This window comes from Gymnoscopelus microlampas (genome assembly GCF_963454915.1).
Source record: "Gymnoscopelus microlampas genome assembly, chromosome: 11".
NCBI classification, from domain to species: domain Eukaryota; kingdom Metazoa; phylum Chordata; class Actinopteri; order Myctophiformes; family Myctophidae; genus Gymnoscopelus; species Gymnoscopelus microlampas.
The window spans coordinates 4,606,346-4,626,907 of NC_139948.1; the positions used below are offsets into that span (position 1 = coordinate 4,606,346).

The 20,562-nt window shown below is 41.5% G+C and overlaps 1 protein-coding gene across 1 annotated transcript; it reads right to left on the reverse strand.

The window, feature by feature from the left end:
* Positions 1-11,314: 11,314 nt before the first annotated feature.
* On the reverse strand, positions 11,315-20,229 carry LOC311055173 (cis-aconitate decarboxylase-like). Its single transcript, XM_084071265.1, has 7 exons — positions 20,127-20,229; positions 19,241-19,295; positions 15,084-15,289; positions 14,590-14,682; positions 14,272-14,477; positions 12,312-12,824; positions 11,315-11,835 (listed from the first exon to the last, which is right to left on the reverse strand). Exons 1-7 carry the CDS (start codon positions 20,142-20,144, stop codon positions 11,418-11,420), a joined length of 1,509 nt encoding a protein of 502 aa, XP_083927391.1. The 5' UTR covers positions 20,145-20,229; the 3' UTR covers positions 11,315-11,417.
* Positions 20,230-20,562: the final 333 nt, after the last annotated feature.

Sequence of the window (20,562 nt, forward strand, 5' to 3'; positions counted from 1 at the left end):
CATCTGGGGATCAATCATACTGGAGGAAAAAAATCTGTGGCTACGCGAACAGGTACCAAAATCATGGCAAAACCCTGGCAGACAACAGCTAAAAATCTGAAAAAACTCTGGCAGGCGATTAAATAAATGTAATTTACATTTTTGTGTTACATTTTCAATGCCAAAAACACAATTCAAATTAGTAATCGCGACTATTTGTGTGACAATTAATCGTCAACTGAATCTGGACCACCAGAGCCACCAGAGCATTCCCCCAGGGCCGCCTCCTCTTCTCCACGCTGGGACTTCCACTCCATTCCCTTTCCAGACCTGGGCTCCAGGAGGAGCTCCTCCAGAAGGCTTCCCTCCCCATACCCTTCTCTGCTGCCCGGGAGCTCTGGCCGTGGGCCACTGTGACGTCGCCCCCTGGCTGTGCAGGAAGAACCTACGGGAGGTGAGGATCAGTGCTGGAGATCAAAGTACCCAACCCCAGTAGGCCTACTTCAAAGTATAGATATTCATGGTGAAACTTGCTCTGTCAAATTTGTAGTTGAGTTAACCCATTAACTAAGATTCAAAAAATGTCTTCTAAAGCAGAAGCCAGCAGGTCTAATATGGAAGCTGCACGGCTGGAAGCTTGTATGGAAGCTTGTAGATCGGCTAATTTAGCCGTGCAACGTTTGCAGCTATTTTCGGTTAATATTTAAAGATTGGAGCACTTGAAGTGGTCAAACTAGCAAAATGTTTAGAAGCATTTTCCATAAAACCCTAATGGTCTCAGATATGTCATAAAAGCAAAGGTTAAAGCCTCAATCCGTGATTTCTTCACCTGGTTGGCAGTATGTAGAACAGCAGCAACAATATTACTAAAACATAATCAAGATTCATTTTACATATTGTGTTAATTGTTTAGGAAAAGGCTCTAGTGTGGGGAGGGCTCCTTTCACACTGTTTCGTAAATCACATAATAAGACTTGGCCATACACATTCTTTCAGTGAGATTTTATTTCTGCTTTAATCCATGCAGTGTGAACTGAACACTATAAACAATTGAGTTAAAACACACAAGTATTTTGTCACGGAACATTTAAAAAGGGCAATATGACATATTTAGAACCACAATACTTCCAAGTAAGCTGTTCTAATATTGTATTATGTCGTTATCATTTTATTATCAGTGATTCAAGTGACTGCAGGGTTCATAGTCTACCTCAGATCTTATGGTTTCATAAAACTAATGTAATATTTACTGACCTCTGCTAACCATAATATAACTGTACTTTATAATGTCATAAAGACATTCATCCAAATGTGGTGATTCTATTTTAGAAATAGTGTAAAATGTACAGCACAGTTAAGTACAAAAAGTATAGTATAATAGTCATTTTATATTGAAGTATCTTGATTCCTCAACATGTTTACTACTGAGATAATTTCATTTCTACATGAATCCCCTAATATTAATTACCATTACCTTTAAAATCATTACAATAATCCTATATATAATAATCCATTGTTGGCATTAGGTTACTGATTATTAATAATATATTGAAAAGTGATAGCAGACAATGGACACTGAATATTATCTGTAACTTTGGTAATTATTGATTATTATTGACAATAGACAGTATAAATTATCCATAACATGACATCATCATCATCATAATCATCATGTCTAACTACGTTGTTCCAGAGTTACACTGATCTTCCATGGTATCATCTTCAGAGGGAGAGTGCAGGTAGTGCCAATGGATGGAAAGAGTGTGTCAGTGAAAGTGTGTGTGAAGGTGTGTATGTGTTTGTTGGTATCAGGATCAGAGAATGACAGCGTTCCTTTGTTCCAGTCCAGCTGGACTCTGATCTTCTTGGGGTTCTGTTTCACTGAAAGAACAGTGTTTGACCCTGTTGAGGATTCTGCTCTGTATTTACCTTCAGATAAGTATATAACCCAGTATTGACCCCCTCTGACTACCTTCCTCTGATAAGACTCTGCTAACACACCCAGTCCCCAGTGTGTATTGTCTCCAACCTCAACATCCCAGCTGTAGGTCCCAGACTTAAAGCCCTCAGAACCAAAGACACGGAACTTGCTCTGAAACCTCTCTGGGTTGTCAGGAAGCTTCTGTTCATCTCCATGTCTCACACTGGTCAGATCATCAGACAGGATGAGTTTTGGATAGGCAGTGTTGGGGTCCAGAATGACAGGAGTGTAGGAGACAATGGGCCGGATTCATAAAGGGATTTGAGACCATATTTTGTACGTACCGGCATTTAGGACAAGTCGTACACATACCTGATTCATAAAGATTTTTTGGTCTGTGTCTTGTGCGTCAGGTGCGCACGTTCTCACGTCACCCCCCCCCCCCCCGAGGCAGTCTTGCCAGGGCTGAAATGTGCGTATGTCTTTAGAATGCTTTATTCTTCATGCCAAAATCTATTACAACAGTGGCAAACCTCAAATAAAATATATATGTGCCCAACATTTGTCAACACATATATATAAAAAAAATAAAAAAATAAATGTCAAACGATGTATTGCTTAGACATGATGTAGATTCCACCGCTTTTTATTTATTTTCTAGGCTATGAGTCGCATTTAGAGCTAAAAAGGTCCCTCAGTGTGTTTGCCAGCGGGCCATCTCAGCCAAAGTGTCACATAATAATGAAAATAGGCTATCATGCCTTAATGACACTGCGGAGGGACGGACGCACTTCCAGTGTCCGTCCTAAAGCTTTGAAGGTCCAAAAAAATCCAATTAGATCAGGGGTCTGCAACCTAAGGCTCTGTAGCCATAGAAAACATTATATGGAAATGAACAATGTTTTTACGGGGCCAGAGCTCAGCTAATGGACCTGTTTTATTATTCCCTGTATTCTTCCGATTCTTCTTCTGCCACTTTTCGCAGTTCTGGATGAACCGTGCTGTCGCTTTTTACGAAACTCGTTCATATGGTAGATGGTCATGAAAAACGATCAAGAAATAATTCTCACACATTCGTCAAAAGGTGGCGCTATAGCACTCAATTGAAAAATGCCAACTTTGAACAGGTACAACTCATGCCCTGTTTGACCTACAGCCATGAAACTTGGATACACATATGCGTCTACTCATGCTGAACAACTTTTGACCCCTGACCTTTAGATCTCCCACCATTTTGAATGATATGAAAAACAGTCATTGGCTCCTAACTTCTGCATTCTTTCACTTATGGAAATTCCGCCGCCTAGAAGTTGTCGGCAGAGGTCCAAAGTTCAAGTGTTAAACGTTTCGTGCAGATTGCTCAAAAATCCCATGTATCCATAGGTTTTAACTATTGCAGTTTTATGACAATTATTCATCTGCCCCTAACACATACATGCAGACTCACATTTCTTTGAAACTTTGCAGAAATGTAGATGGTCATTCCAAATATCACTGAAACCAATCTTACTCCAATTGGCCAAAGGGGGGCGCTATAGCAGTTTTTTTTTAATGCAAACTTTAAATAGGCATAAGTATTGCCTCGTTTGGCCGAAAGTCGTGAAACTTGCTTACACTTGTGCCTTGACTCATGAGGAACACATGTATCACTTTGATCAGTAAGCTCCGCCCTTAGATTGTCCGCAATTTTGAGCAGTTTGAAAAACACTTGTTTTTGGCAGGTCTGGCTTTACGAAACTCGGCCATATGGTAGATGGTCTTGAAAAACTATCAAGAAATAATTCTTACACTCATTCGTGCGCTATAGCACTCAATTGAAAGTGCCAACTTTTAACAGGTACAACTCATGCCCTGTTTGACCTACATGTAACTTTGATACACACATGCGTCTCTTCATGCCCGACAACTTTCGTGGTTTGACTTTTGACCTCTGACCTTTATATTGCCCACCATTTTTAACTAATGCAGTTTTATGAAAATTATTCATCTGCCCCTAACACATACATGCAGACTCACATTTCTTTGAAACTTTGCAGAAATGTTGTGGGTCATTCCAAATATCACTGAAACCAATCTTACTCCAATTGGCCAAAGGGGGGCGCTATAGCATTTTTTTTTTAATGCTAACTTTAAACAGGCAAAAGTCATGCCTCGTTTGGCCGACAGCCATTAAACCTGCTTACATGTGCCTTGACTCATGAGGAACACATGTATCACTTTGACTAGTAAGCTCCGCCCTTAGATTGTCCGCAATTTTGAGCAGTTTGAAAAACACTTAAACCCAGGATTTTCAGCTATTTGCGTGAAATGGTTTCATCTGTCTGACCTCCGTTTTCACTAGATGATGTCTGTTGGTCCAATGGCTTCCCGCTTAAGTGAATGTCTCACAACATCATGGTACCCGGTTCAAGCCTCACTTGGTGCAGACTTCATTTAAAGTGCATTGCAAACAACAAGACTGTATGAATGAACACATGTGCAATTGATAAAGATAACATGAAATACTTATTTGAGAGGGTATATTTTTGCAATGTATGACATACTTCCTTCTGAAAATAGCCGCTCTACAATCTCAAAACTTTTCAGATAGCTATGTGTTTCTGAGCTTGTAGATCGGCTGCTTTCACTGGTTCACTTTTATCTTCAACAGACAACCTCAGCCTTGACAAAGCTATAGCACTATAGGTAGTGTTGCAGCCTGTCAATCCGAAGGTTGAGGGTTCGATTCCTGTTAATGGCAATAGGTTGAGCTGTCCAATCAATCCAATCTGCTTCCACCTCTCTTCAATCTATTCCCCCTCTCTCTCTCTCTCGGTGAGAGGTGGCATTGCAAAAAACATGATCTTAAGCTCAGTCTTCTATGGCTTATTGTGCATATTACTTATAGTTTTGTCTCTCTTTTAATGTATGATATACTTCATTTTGAAAATAGCCGATCTACAACCTCACAACTTTTCAGATAGCAACGTTTTGTGAGCTTGTAGATTGGCTACTTTCACTAGTTTTCGTTCTGAGGAGACACAAAAATGCCTTTATTGGTAAATGGTTTGTGAACCATTGATCTAGAGTAGTTCGGGACACAGAGGCCTGGTTCAAAATGAACGGAAATACTTATAAATATAAACAGACACTATCAGGGAGGCCATATATCTAGCTCAATGAGAAGAAAGGCAGTCTTGGAGTCCGTAGGTTGCTGGTTCGATCCCTATCCACGACAATGTATTGAGGTGATCATGATTTGGCATTATTCGGATAACACATAGTGTGTCTTGAGGATAGGCTTAGGCGTTGTATTACTGAGGTTAGTGAGGCTTTAAAATCCTCATGTTAATTGCATGGTCTTCTTTCTCTCAAGTTCAGTATTCTATGTTTCTATGGCTTATTGTGCATATTACTTATCATTGCTTCTTTCTTTTTTCTCTCTTCATTACCTGGCCCCGTATTATCGCTGCTTGCAGCTATATTTACGGGGCCAGGCTTCCAGCATGGACCCGTTTTGTTATTGCAATTTTTTTAAAATGCAAACTTTAAACAGGCAAAAGTCATGCCTCGTTTGGCCGACAGCCATTGGACCTGCTTACACATGTGCCTTGACTAATGAGGAACACATCTATCACGTTGACCAGTAAGCACCGCCCTTAGATTGTCCGCAATCTTGAGCAGTTTGAAAAACACTTAAACCCAGGATTTTTCAGCTATTTGCGTGAAACTGTATCATCAGTGTGATCTCTTTTTTCAGATTTGTCTGTTGGTCAGATAGCTTCCCGCTTAAGTGTATGTCTCACAACCTCAAGGTCACAGGTTCAAGCCTCACTTGGTGCAGACTTCATCTAAGTTGCATTTCACACAACATGACTATCAATGAATATATCTGCAATTGTTAAAGATAACATGAAATACTTAATTGAGTGTTTTTTACATACTTCATTGTGAAAATAGCTGATCTACAATCTCACAACTTTTCAGATAGCAATGAGAGTATGTTTTTTCAATGTATAACATACTTCATTGTGAAAATAGCCGATGTACAATCTGACAACTTTTAATGGTTTGTGAGCTTGTAGATCGGCTACTTTCACTAGTTTTGGTTCTGAGGAGATGTACAATTTCTTCATTGGTAAATGGTTTGTGAACGAGTGATCTTAGTGTTAGTGAAACAGGGGCTTGGGTCATGACAGAAGGCAAGAGTTTGTCATCCTCAACAGACAATATCAGCCTGGACAAAGCTATAGCACTATGTTGCAGCTACCTAAGAGTGCGTCACGACCGCAAGGTTGCCTGTTCAAGCCTCACTTGATGCAGACTCATTTAAGTTGAATTGCAAAAAACATGACTCAATCTATTCCGTTTCTATCTGGCATTTTTGTATGGCCAAAGAGAAAAAATTACAGATTTGTTCCCAGTCTTTATGGGTTAATTGCTTTGCTGTCACAATGTTTACTGTATGAGTTTTATTCTATTGTTTACGGTATGAGTTTTATTCTATTGTTTACGGTATGAGTTTTATTCTATTGTTTACGGTATGAGTTTTATTCTATTGTTTACAGTATGAGTTTCATTCTATTAATGTATTGATACTAGGATGACCTGCATTCACTGTCCTAAGGTGGTGATCAGGTTCTGTGTGTACTTTTACTTTTTTTTAAGTTAATCGCATTTTGTATTTGAGTGACCGGCGTACTTTACACGTTTTTTCATTTTAATCACTTAAATGTGTTTCTTAAATCTACTGAATTACTGCATGCATGCAATTGTCGTTCTAATGACAGGCTGCATTACTTATGAACAAAACAATTGTCATTAATAGTTTAGGAAAATGATTCCCCACCGTGTTGAATTAATCTGTCTTGACCCTCTAAGACCCAGAGATGCTTTAGAGCAACAATTATATTTTATAAAGAAAGGAGTTTAAATAATTTGTTTTTCTGTTATTTTTTCACCTCTAAATCCTCATTGGGTCCTATTGTTTAGTCTTACAATGCCATTGGCCAGGACATTTGCATATAAATACCCCCCACAGAGGCAGGAATCATCACAACTTGAAAATTCTCTGTTGGAATAGATCTCTTTTCGTATTTCCAGTTTGTTCAGATTGTATAAAAAGAGTAGATCTGATTTGTCTATCAGACCATCAAAAAGTTAAGAATTTCTTTACCGTGTTTGGTAGCACTTTAAACGAACGTCATATTAACAAACATTAATTAACAGTTAAGAAAACATTTTCAAAACATTTCTAAATGTTAAAACATTTCCAGCAAATTAGCTGATCTACAAGCTATTCTTCTGTGTGTTTAAGGACGACTTCGCCCATTTTTTTACTTCTCTTCATATAGGCTACTTGGTCCTCCTCACTAATGTCTGTGTCTCATAGGAGGACTGGACACTTCAGAAACTCGCTTACCAGTGACATAGTCATTAGGCAAGGGGGGGGTCAGTTCTTTTCAGTTCTTTTTTTTTATTAACGGGGGAGCAATGGCTTCCATGATAGCATGCTAATTTTCCAGGAATCGAAAGGCCGCAGTTTATATGGATTCCACATCAATGATGTCACTGGTACGTGGGTTTCTGAATTGTCCGTAGCCCTCCTCTTAGACAGACGGGGTAAAAAATGGTGCCGTATTATGAGCATTAGTGAGGACAAATTATATGAAAATGGGTGAAGTCGTCCTTTCACTACATGACAACTTTAATTACATCAAGTACATAATCTAATTGATTTGTTTCAGTGTGAAAAGCCTAAGAAATTGAAAATGTCTTAGTGCTTTTAAACAATCCTCTGTATGGATATATCAAAATAATGTTTTAAAAATGTTTTCCTGATGAAAACACCAGGTGAAAAAGAAAATCAAAGAAATGGTCAAAAATAGCAGATCTATAAGCTTGTGCAAAGTATTGAGTTTGTAGATAGGCTATTTTAGAAATCTGATTTAGGTAGGGTAAGTAATTTACTTTTGTTAAAATGTGTGTTAAATAGCTCTATATTCTCATAGTACTCATTGCTAGTGTGTGTTTGTTCAGTAAAAGGAGTCTCCCATGTCTCTCCAGCTCTTTATTAAACAGAAAATGTATTTTCAGTGCTCTCTCCTGATTGGCGTAAATGTTGTCACCTACCTGGAAAATGCATTTATATTCTGTTTACTAAACAGCTGGAGAGACCCCTGTGACCAAACAAACGCTCTGTAGCAATGATTACTATCAGAATATAGTACTTAAAGACGGGGCAGGGCCGGCGCACCCATTAGGCAGAGTAGGCAGTTGCCTAGGGCGCCACTAGGGGTGGGGGGCGCAAAAAAAAAATGTTTTTTTGTTTTTGTTTGTTTTTTGCAGGCTCTAGGTGGCACTGTGCAGGAAAACGGTGACGCGGCGCTGTCAGACATAGGATAGGCCCCTGTCCTCTGAATTACTTTCTGTTTAAAATAAATCTTATTTTTAAATGGGGGGGCGCCAGGAAAAATGTTGCTTAGGGCGCCTAATTGCCTAGCACCGGCCCTTAGATACTAGGAGGAAGATTTTTTTCAAAAAAGTGTACAGAAATTGCTAAAATTATGTTGTTATGTGGATACGCCTCCAGTTCATTAAGTATACCTGGTTCTCACCATAGCACCTCCTCCACCACCTAAGCACCACCCACCTGTCCTAGTCCCTCCTCCTCCTCATGCCCACACCTGTTGTGTTATGATAATGAGGGGGAGGGTACATTTTTACTATGTCACTAAAGGGCTGTTTTTCTATTGGCACGTTTGACCCTCAAGGTTTCAGCCTCCAGGTAGAAACTCAAACTCGTTTATGCACATGTGAGAGTTGTCAATGTAACTCATTTAATGTAAATCGAAAATCAGGAACTCTCGGTTCCATGACGCTTGTGGCAGACGAGCGTCATGTGAACCATGGCTACCTTGTCTACTGTATGTACTTATTATTCTGCTACACATATGTCATGTCCTAGTATGAGCGAATAGGGGAAGGGAATCAACGTCACGTGATGCCTTTGTTTGGCCCGGCAAAAACTTGGATGTGTTTCAAAGAATAATGATTATTGGCAGAATCGCCAAATAACGAAATAATCCCATAAAATGTAACAACGTGTAAATTCCCTAGTGCAATTTCAATAGACCAATTATTTGTTTACTAACATTGAGACTGGACGCACAGGTGGTTGTTTCACACAATCAATTCCCAACCTGTTGTTTCGGGGTGCGCTGGTTTCAGCACACCCCAACCCCCTCTTATGTAGAGACCTGATAGAATGGGTTTCATTGCGCGCATACTGGTTGCACGCATACTGGTTCTTATCAGTGTGACGTCGTCTGTTAAGGGGTCTATGGTGAAAGCTGTGTTGTTTCACCCGAAAAGGTTATGGTGGATTCGACCACGCCCCGAAATACCCGTATGTGTGTCTCAAAGAATTTATGGACTGTTGATTTATGCAACAGGTTTTTAATTGTAAAAATGTAAATGCATATTTACTTTATCTTTAGTACTTTATCTTGTTTTTATTTGCCCACTATCCATGGAGCTGACACCTACAACTGCAACTAAAATTAACTAAAATTAAAATAAAACTTTGATTAGCCCCAAACTAATGTGTAATTGTTGCTGCAATCCACATTGAAAAATATGAAAGATACACAGATAATAGTTTAATTATGTTTTATTCAATATAATACAAGTTGAAAATGATACAAGAAAGCAAATATTCATTGCCTTTTTACAAATACGGTATTTATCTATCCTCCAAATAAATATTTTCACATCCAGAAAGAGGACCTAAATGATAAAGTATGCACACACATCCAAAACTTAAGTCCTTGCCACCCTTAAGTCCTTGCCACCCCAGTTGCCACCCCAATTTCAGATATAAAGTTGACATAAATCGCCCCAAACACCACTTTATAATTAGCTGTTGCTATGTTAGTCGCTTCATGGGAATGGGAAGTTAATTATTACAACTCACAGCAGTGTCATGTTACATTATTTTGAAATCACAATTCTGTAAGTAAAATATATATTTTTAAGAGCAGCATGGTGAATTTATGTCAAATTGTTTGCTCAACTGTGCTTACAGTATTCTGAAGAAGACCTATCCAGGTCGAAACGTTGGTACTTGGTACTCAATCAATTATCCTGCATCGTGGCTATGAGTGTGCAACATTTTCTTCACTTTTATATTTTGGGTTGAGACACTCTTGATGAAGGTCCAGAGGGACCGAAACGTCTCTCAATTTGAATAAAAAACGATGCTGCTGAGCAAGAGCAGTGTGCGGGACCTTTATTCATGAAATACTTTTTTCATGTTTGCTTCAGTTGATGCAGCATATCATCAAATTGGCTTCCTTTACAGAAACAGGTCATGTTTTTCTTTTACCAGCAGAAAGACTATTGTTCAATCTGTAATAATGTCTGTATTTGACTATGGGGATTTACTGTATACTGTATGCATGCTTCACTCTCCACACTGAAGCCTCTGAAAGCAGTCTACAAGGTCTTATAAATAAGGCCTTGTGTGGTAAACTTCCTTCATATCAATCCTCCCTTTTGGAACCAAAGGTTACTGGACATTCAACACGTTCACAAACACACATTAGATATACCAGTCCACGTAAGAGCAGTGAACAAGGAAAGACTGCTTTCATGTATTATGCTCCACACAAATGGAACAAACTCTGGTGCGATTGGTCTCAATAGGGACATTCAGGGTGCTTCTTGAGGACACACTACATAGTGACTGCACCTGTTTCATGTAACACTATCTTTATTTGAATCTGTGACATTGTAATGTGATTCAAATGTTTGTTATTGTTTTTCATTATATATGTATCTTATATGTTATTATCAGGGCGTCCTTGAAAAAGAGAGCTTGCTCTCAATGGGCTTCCCTGAATAAATAAAGGAAAAAGAAAAAGAAAGAAAGAAAGTTGTCACTGTCCAACGCACCTGCATCTGAACAAATTGGATGTGGTAATATTTCCTCTGCATATATTTTGGGTTGACCCATAGCTACTAATCAACTAATTGATTGTCATCTTATATTAATTATTAACTATACGCCTTTATACCTTTCAATCTGGGAAAGCATCTGTGTCATTTCATGTGTCTATCTGCTACAGAGGCTGAGAAATAATTTCTGTAGTTAACAAACATTGAGTTTTTCAGAAAACTGGTAGCATTTAGAAGGCGTTTTTAGAATCGGCCTCAGGTCTGAATGGGTTAAAAGTAGCATCATACTTGTTCGTACGACAGTATCAAACAGAAATGGCTAAAATAGCCAATGTACACACTCACAAGTCACAACGTGTCAGATTCCAACGCCCCCCCCCCCCAAAAAAAAAAAAAAATGGAGGGGGGGGGGGTCAAAGTTTTCTCTCAAAATCGATTATTATATTATTTATTATCGATTAAATAGATTAGTTCGATTAACTGTTGCACCCCTAATTAAAAGGAGGAACAATTCTGCAAAATCTTCCAATTATGTGAAGAGATGACAAAATATTTGTATAATTTTAGAGTTCTGGCAGATTCACTGCAGCTGTGAGAGAAGGACTGTACAATCCTCAACTCTTTCAAGCTCTTCGACTGCCTCAAGCAGCCCTTCAACCTTCTCAGGAGGAAGTATCGCTCCTGCGTTATCACAGAACTTCTTCCTCAGGCTTTCAGCGCTCAGTGGGTTGCGCCAGTGACCGTAGAAGGTGTCACAGCGGCCCTTCAGGATGTCTCCTCCGGCCAGCGTCACCTGGACCTCGCCGTACATGCGGTCGAAGTTGGCTGGGTTGTCGTCCGGGTGCTCCACACGGACGCGACTCAACAGGGCCAGCAGTTCAGGGCGCTGCAAGGCGGCTGGGGAGAAGGACCAAATCGTCACCTCACCGTCCAGGAGAGCACTGCAGGCGGTCAACTGGAAGGAGTGGCGTGCCTCGTGCTCAGAGTTGGGGAAGGGCCTGTTAACATGCAGGTCACAGTTATTACAGAATCACCTGATGGCTTAAGGGAGGGCCGGCCGGCGGGTGGGCCGGCGATAACTAGTAATAATCATCAGAATAATTTCCATTCATCTGTATAAATTCATCTGTTAAAAAAATACGGAAATAGCCCATCTACAAGCGCACGGTGCGTTACACTGCAACGCATTGTGAGGTTGTAGATTCCACTATTTTTTAACAATTTTGAAAGTATCAAATGATTAAATACGGCCTGTTTTGGCCATAGTACATTATTTATTTTGATTCTTTGTACCAGTCATTGTCAGTTATTTTGTTGTATATTTGTTATTAGTCATATCTGACCTGTGCAATCTTTGTTTACAAAAGCAGAAATGTAATCTTTATATGTTCCAGTGTGCAATGCCAAAAACACAATCGCAATTATTTGTGTGACAAATGAATGAACTAAAATGTCATGATCATGATAACCCTACCTGTTGATGTACTTAGAGTGTGGGATTCGAAGCAGGATGTCCTGCACCTGAGCGGGAAGGACGGTCGAAAGGGACTCGCCGCCCGCGAGCCGTTCGCGGGCGGCGGTGGCGGCCTCCGCCACCCAGTGCATCCCCAGATGAGCAGGGAAGCGTTTGAAGGCTATGTCCTGCTCCTCCAGAAGGAATGCATGTTCTTCGTCGTCGGGGGAGGTCATATGGCGTGGCACGTAGTCTTCATAAAAGACGTTGAAGCCGCTAACCCCTGGCACAGCGTCCAGGGCCAGGAGGCTGGCCTCCAGGCCTCGTGAGGCTAGCAGAGCCGCCTCCATCCCTAGGCGGCAAGCGTTGCCGATGTGGAAGGGTTTGGTCTGGGTGGCGGCGTTGCACATGGGTGCTCCAGCTAGAGAGGCAGCTATGGCCAAGGCATGGCTGCACTGAGAGCTGTCCAGCGACAGGAGATGTGCACACGCTGCGGCGCTTCCCATGGTGCCGACTACGCTGGGAGGGTGGAACCTGAGGATGGAGAGGGTTCAGAATTCAGCGAGGGACTGAGAGACCCCTAGGTGATTTTATTTATTGTTATTGTATATAAGAATACAAATTATCTTGTTCTGGTTCCTCACCATATTGTATTTATAATAAATATATAGCTGCAAACAGCAATACCGGAGGCCAAGTAATGTTCGCAATACGCTATAGTGACAGCAGGCAGTAAATCGGCTTCATATTCCTACAATGGTCATTAAGCAAGGGATAATTAACATTCAGCCGGTCATCATGTAAGGGATAAATAAAAGGATTTCCCTTCAGGCTAGTGGTTAAGATGTTTGGCTTTAGTGTCCCTTCTCACACAGGAGACCCGAGTTCAAATCCTGGAAATTGTACTCAAAGGTGCTTTGCTTAAGATTCATACTCCTACGTTATACATATCTATTTTAACCAACTGTGTGCATGTAAACGCCTTGTACCTAGGTGCAGATATCTTGCTCTAATGCCCAAGGAGCTGTGTTTTTTGTTTTGTTTTCGTTGGGTGCATCTGCTGAAAACGCCTTCATTTTGTTGTGACAGCAGAGCTGCTAGGAATAAAGACAGCTACTGTAAGCATGTGTTGTGTGGTGGAGCACCATGAGTAGAGACGCTCTGTTTCAGGACAGCACATTTGACTCATTGCAGTACTCTTTCATAAAGAAAATGAAGTGTTGGGTCACAATATGTTTTGAGTCAAATAGCCTATGGCTCTTGAACTACCCTTAAAGGAGCACTTCAAGCATTTTCAACCTATCTTCATATAATTGGTCCTTACTAATGATCATTATAAGATGGCACGTTTTTCATTTTTCTATTACGTTTTTCATTAAATACTCCTACAAAGTAACATTATTTCATTTAATTTAAAAAAAGGGGGAAAATGTAATTGACGTACCCTAACGCATTAGAAGAACAATATCAGTCACCAGAAGCAGGGACGTGTGTTTTCAAAGAGTAACATGGTAAATAACATGGAGTTTGAAGTTCAATGGATTTATATAGCAGTTTCTTTTACAGCAGGTTTTATCAAATAAATATTAAAACCTAAAACTTAAAACCGTCTGGGGTGCACACAAAAGCCAGAGTAGACGTTAAAATTACCCCAGAAGTGTTTTAAAGTGAAATTCCCCTTTAACCCCCTTTACCTCTGTATCCTAGCTGTCTGCAAGACCACTGTTTCTCAACGTCGGGTCCGGGGACTACAGAGGGTCCAAATGGACCCTTACAAATGGAACCAAATGGACCCGTACAGCTTCAGTTGGTTACATTTGTACACTCTCAGAGTTAAATTAATGCTGAGGATTTTATAGTGTACATTGGGGTCTCAGAGATGAAAAAATAAAAAGGTATCAAATGGGGATCCGTGGACTAATGCATATCAAACTGGGGGTCCATGACAGACGGCTGAGAATCACTGTGTAAGACCTCTCACCACTTCGGTATGTTTTGGCCGGCGTTGGAGAACCTCAGCAGTTGGCCCTGAATCTCGATGCCTACGTTGAAGGCCGTTAGTAGGTCCAGGCCGCGGGGCCTGCGGTACATAGGCAGCAGGTCACAGATGGCCAGGAGAGCCGGAAGCACGGCACCCGAGGGGTGAGTGGCAGGATGCCACGTGTCATCAAAGTCCATAGAGTGAGTCTGTAGACAACAAGCAGCTTATATACGTAAGTATATATGGTACAGTAAATGTTTGAGGTCTCCTGTTGCGTCAGTACCAGGTGACAGTTCTACAGTATTCGGTTGTACTCACTGCCACCCCGTTGACGAAGGCTGCCAGTGTTGGGGACAGCCTGGTGCCTGTGCGGCCGTACACGTGGCCGATGTCATTGGCAGCGTATGCTTGCTGAGGGGCAGAGGCAGAGGACAGGTGACTAAGCACGCATGGCAAGCATGCACAGATATGTTTTACAACACAAACACAAGACTTTTTTTCTTTTTTCTAAAGTCTAGTTTATTCCACACCACGGTTTAGGTTGTAGTTTAGAGTTAACTCCAATGACTTTGGTGGGAGGTTTCTGGACAAGCCCTGATGGAAGCTACTCAAAGATACTCAAACCACAACATCTTCTCCTATTCCTACGTTTCACTGTATTTGTATTTTAACCTCTTGAACCCCATTGTCTCTATTCTGGGGCGAACATCCAGCGAAAACAGCCGATTCAGCAAAGAGATTTAGTGTTGAGGCAAACACTAGAGTACCTAGTATAGAGCCTCGAGGGACCCCGGGTTTAAGTGGCTCATTACCTTGCAGTGTTGCAGGGCCAGTTCAAACACCTCTGTGGTGCTGCCGATCAGGCCCACCCCGATGCTGTCCAGCACCATCCTCTTACTGCGATGCAGGACGGTGGGGGACAGGTGCTGAGGCTTCACCTCGCTGATGAACCTCCCAAAGCTGCCTGTCACTGTCTCCTCAGGGGCCACTGTGTCCTCCACGGCCGGCCGCACCGCCGCTGGAGTAAAGGGAAAATACATAAAGGGATAGTTCACCCCCAAAATGACGTTTTATCTATCGATTAGTCACCCCATGGAGACTTGAATTCATGGATATTTTTTGGTTTTTGTCGCATTCCTAAGCCAATAATTTGATGACCGGCAGTGTCTCCTTTGTGTCTCCTACCGGAACCGCTGCCTACCGGTCCGCTGGTCATCAAATTATTGGCCTAGGAATGTGACAAAAACTAAAAAATATCCTTGAATTCAAGTCTCCATGGGGTGACTAATCAATAGGAACTATCCCTTTGAGGTAAACTTTTGTTAATCCCACTGGGGAAATTCAGTTTCAGCTTCTGATTACCAGACAGCCTCTCTACCCATTCAGATATGGCCGCCCTCCAAAGTGATGATGATGGTGGAGGACAGGACAGACATCAATCAATCAATCAATCAATCAATCAATCAATCAATCAATCAATCAATCAATCAATCACATTTAACCACTTACTGTAAGTCCTTAAAGGACGACTTCACCGATTTTCAACCTATCTTCATATAATTGGTCCACACTAATGCTCATTATATATTTTGTCTACTAGGGCTGTGTCTCAGAGGAGGGCTGTGGACAGTTCAGAAAACCGCCTACCAGTGACGTTATCAATGGGGAATCCAAGCTAATTGAAACTGCAGGCTTTCTCTTCCTGGAAAGTTAGCATGCTATAACGGAAGCCATTGTTCTCGTGCTAATAAAAATTGAAATAAAAAAACAACATTTTGAAAATGATGATGTCACTGGTAGGCGGGTTTCTGAAGTTTCCGCAGCACTCCTATGAGATAGACTGAGTAGATTACTTAAAAAAAAAAAAACATTTTATCATGGATATTAGTGAGGACCAATTATATGAAGATGGGTGAAGTCGTCCTTTAATTACTTTGTCATACAACAAATGGCAAAAATAGCGTTCAAGCTTGTTTTCGCCAACAACAATTACATGCCCAAAGTAGGGACATCAGGTGGTTTGTTTTGGGTACAGCTCATCTCAGCAGCATCAGTGTCATCAATCATAGACAGTATCAGTATCACACTAGTGACAACACAACAATATCCGACTGGACGGGACAGGACAGGACAGGATAGTGCCGCCTCAGAATCTCGCTTCACATTGCGTCCAAATCTACAAAGTCACTTGTAAGTACAGTACTTTCCACCACTTCAGTTAAATCATCTGTCAAAACAGACAGAGCAGTTTGACGGAAACAACATGAGACCGCCCAATATTTACAGTAATGGCACTCTTTCATTATAGCCAACCTCAAGACAAATAAACATATTTGTCTTGTCTTCTTGACATAAACGATAAACAAACGCATCGGTCCGTGAGAGAACAGAAATGATGAAGTATTATCATACTTGACCTTAGAGTTGGTTCTCAGAGTTACAGACCTGTAAGTAAGTAGTCGGAGAGGCTTATTTTCGGTGTCAGCCAGGGCGAGGGAGTCTATCCTCGTTTCGCAATGTGCTAGACCCCTGGGAGATGGATTGCTGAGGTGGAACGCAACCAACACTGTCTCACTCCCCAAAAGGCATACTGTGAGTTAGTGACCAAATGTCAATATGTGCCTTGACAAGGGAGGGGCAAATAAGGCACATGTTGACTTTTAGGGACTTCGCATTAGCGAATCGGTAAATCCAGTTCTCAGCGTTTTTGACGATCCAACAACAAAACTGTTAAAACGACGGAGCCCTGCCAAGTGTGGCGGTGCCCAGGGGCGGACGCACGGTAGGCCAAGTAAGGCACGTGCCTTACCTCGAAAACACTGTGCCTTCCCTCTGCCAGACAGCTTTTTGTGTATTTACTATGAATATCGCCCCCTATACTGTACTTAAGGCTGACAAACAACGTAATACACATCCATTCTCTCTCTACGTCCTGCTTGTCTGGAGGATGTTGTGTCTTTTGAGCCAATGTGTATTCTCAGAATCCCTTTTCACACTCGAGTGTGAAATGTGTCTGTCTGTGTCCCTCATTCACAGAACCGGTTTTCTACGTCATGACATAAGCACACAATATAAACACCACACACATGTCCTGGCCTCGTTCTCTTCATTTTTGATTCTTGAGACAGCAGAGAGACAGCAAGTGGCAGCGGTGGCCTAGTGGTTAGAGGGGCGGCCTTGATACCGGAAGGTCCCTAGTTCGATTCCCCAATTCATCACATCAATCATGAATCACCGCTGAATAGCCCTTGAGCAAGGCTTCCATGCAGGGTCCGGCTGGAAATAAGCTTCGTGCTTAGTCCGACACCCTGGGTAAACAACAAACTTTGCTTTGCTTTGCTTTGCAATGGCACCAGCGTAAAAGTTTGTCCAGAGCAAACTCATCGACGCGAGGACGCCTAAACGAACGGCAGCCACCGTGACCGCCTAAACCGCATTCAGGACGAGCTGCTTGAGGGTGCAGCATCAGTCCTGCTTGGTAAAATAAAGGCTGAACTCAGTGGACAATATTTTGCAATAGGCCTACTCACGGATGAGTATAAAGATCTTTCCAAACGGGAACTAGTTGCAGTTTGTATTCGATTCATGGAGCATGACGATTCATGGAGCATGGAGGACTCATCAAAGAGCGGGCAGTGGAATGTATTGACACTGCGGATTTGACTGCACGGTGCATCACAAAGCGCTCCTAAAAGAAACCTTTCCGAGCGCAGTTTATGTACACTGCAATTCTCACTGGCTAAATTTAGTGCTTTGCACTCTGTAGCCAAAGCATCCTTGGATATTAGCAATACATTGCCAGCTTTGTTTTTGTGTAAGTGTTTCCCCCCCTTTTCTCTCTCTCATGTAGCCTACATTATATCTGACTGGTGCAGTGATATGCTTGTGGTTCAAGAAAGTACAAAATAAAAGTCTTTGAGTCGTTGTCATGGTTATTTACCAATCATCTACCAACTATTGTAGGCTAGCTATAGTCCAGGGGCCAACACTGATATTTTCACAAATTGGTACCACCTGAGGTGGCCGTAAAGTTTTTGTATTTTTGTATTCCTACATGACTCTAGTTTATATTTTGGTATGATACATCTTTCAATTCAGTAGCTTAATGGCAGTTATCACTACCTACCGGCTAATGTATCCGGTAGGAGACACAAAGTAGAATCTTTGTGTCTCCTACCGGAAATACACCCGGGCATCAAATTATTGCGACAAAAAACAAAATATATCCATGTATTCAAGGCTTCATGGGGTGTGCAATTGATAACTTCTCAGATTTTTGGTGTTTGCAAAAAGACTGCTTTCCATAAGCTTTTAAAAGTTGACCCTCCTTCGGTCTAGGGTGGTCATAGCTGAATGGGTAGAGAGTCCCCCTGGGAAACTTAAAGGTCAAAAAATGATTTATTTTCTATCAATTGCACACCCCATGAAGCCTTGAATACATGGATATATTTTTTGTTTTTTGTCGCAATAATTTGATGCCCGGGTGTATTTCCGGTAGGAGACACAAAGATTCTACTTTGTGTCTCCTACCGGATACATTAGCCGGTTTAGAGTGATTACTGTCATTAAGCTACTGAATTGGAAGATGTATCATACCAAAATATAAACTAGAGACATGTAGGAATACAAAAATACCAAAAATGTACGGCCACCTTAGCTGGTACCAAAATCTGGCTTGGCCCCTGGACTACTATGTCTAAGCTAAAAACATAAATATGTAGGTCGCCTACATACTTCGGTAATTTCTGGTTATTTGAAGAGGTTATTCAACTCTCCAGCTGTCTATCTGCGGCGGCCTACCATGTATTTGCCTGGCCTTACTCATAAAGAGATCCTGCGTCCGCCACTGGCGGTGCCACGGGAGGCACCGCCAAGCAAGCTAAAGTGAGCAAATATATGCCTTTCTTCCTTCACAGTTTGAGTGTCAGTGGTGTTATGAGAGTTGAGATGGAGTGGAGTTAGTTCTTACATTCCATGATGTACCTGTGCATGCTTCTGATTCCACAAAGTGTCCTGATGGGTTTCTGTAAGAGAGGATGTCAAGTGATTTCACTGAGGTGTGTGGGCTTACAGAGAAGCTTTGTGCGTGTCCATACTGCATACCGTTGCTGTCGGGCCAGAAACCTTGTATCTCCACATTTCAACTTTTAATGTTTTTGCTCTTGAATTAATGGCCTACTGTCTTCGTACAAGAGTGTCGCACGAAAGTAGTGAAAATATTTTCGTTACTTTTCAAAACTTTTTAAAGTGAAAGTGGTTAAGTCTGTCTGTGGGTTTTATAAATAGTGAACCAGTGAAAAGCATTAACAAGTGTTGGTGACTAAATAACTACATCGATCCTTTGGAACGCAGGTTCTTTTACATTTACTGAAAAGTAACAGTGTTGGACATACAATGTTTCCAACCCAAAAGCAAGGATACAGTAACATGTGACGGAGGACATCAATTAGAAGAAGTGGATGAGAACAGTGACCTTCTGGCTCTCTTTGTCAGACAGATCTTATAAATTCAACCTTTAGCTCTTACATGGGTGTCGTTATGAGTGTTGCTCTGCCAGCATGTCTCTCATGAAAGAGCCATTGTGTGCGTGAGTCAGCTGAACCAGGTGCACAATGACTACTGCACCGCCCAACTTCATCAACATTAAATAAAGATCAAATGACAGATCCAGAATGATTCAAATATTCCAAAACATTAAACATGATCAGAATGTGAAGCTTTCGTTCTGAGACTTTTTACTGCACTAAAAGGTGGAATATCCTTCTTTTTTAGAGACACAGACGAGAGGCAGAAGATGCAGCTGAAGGCTTCTAACATAATCCCCAAAACCCCTGAAAAACAGTATAAATGTTCACCTGTACTTTGGTGAGCATGGTGTCATGGAGGTGTTTTACTTCAATCTGTTTTCTGCTCCTTCCAGCCGTTGTGTTGCTGTCCTTCTGTCAGGAGGTGATGACCGTTGATACTGATGCTGTTCAGGTGTGAGTCCAGTCTGTCTCATTATATAGTCCGGCGTTGATGAACACAACTGATAACCGAGCCAAGAAGTCATGAGGAAGATTTCTCCCAAATAAATGGGAGGGATTTCCACAGAGGGCATCATCATCATCATCATCATCATCATCATCATCGTTGTCGTCGTCAGCTGAGGAGTGTGCAGGGCGATGGAGGAAGTGGACTTCTTTCGTGTGGGGTGGGGGGTGATGTCATCAAAAGGATGGTCCCGGGGCATTTCCTTCAGCCAGTAAAGGTATATCAATTATGAACTCACAGCAGTCTCCAGACCAGGCA

Excerpts from the sequence above, each read along its gene's own strand:
- LOC311055173 (XM_084071265.1), bottom strand. Across the intron at positions 14,478-14,589 it reads CCTTCGTCAACGGGGTGGCA|ACTCACTCTATGGACTTTGA; the intron begins GTGAGTACAACC and ends TGTTGTCTACAG. Across the intron at positions 11,836-12,311 it reads CACTCTAAGTACATCAACAG|GCCCTTCCCCAACTCTGAGC; the intron begins GTAGGGTTATCA and ends GCATGTTAACAG.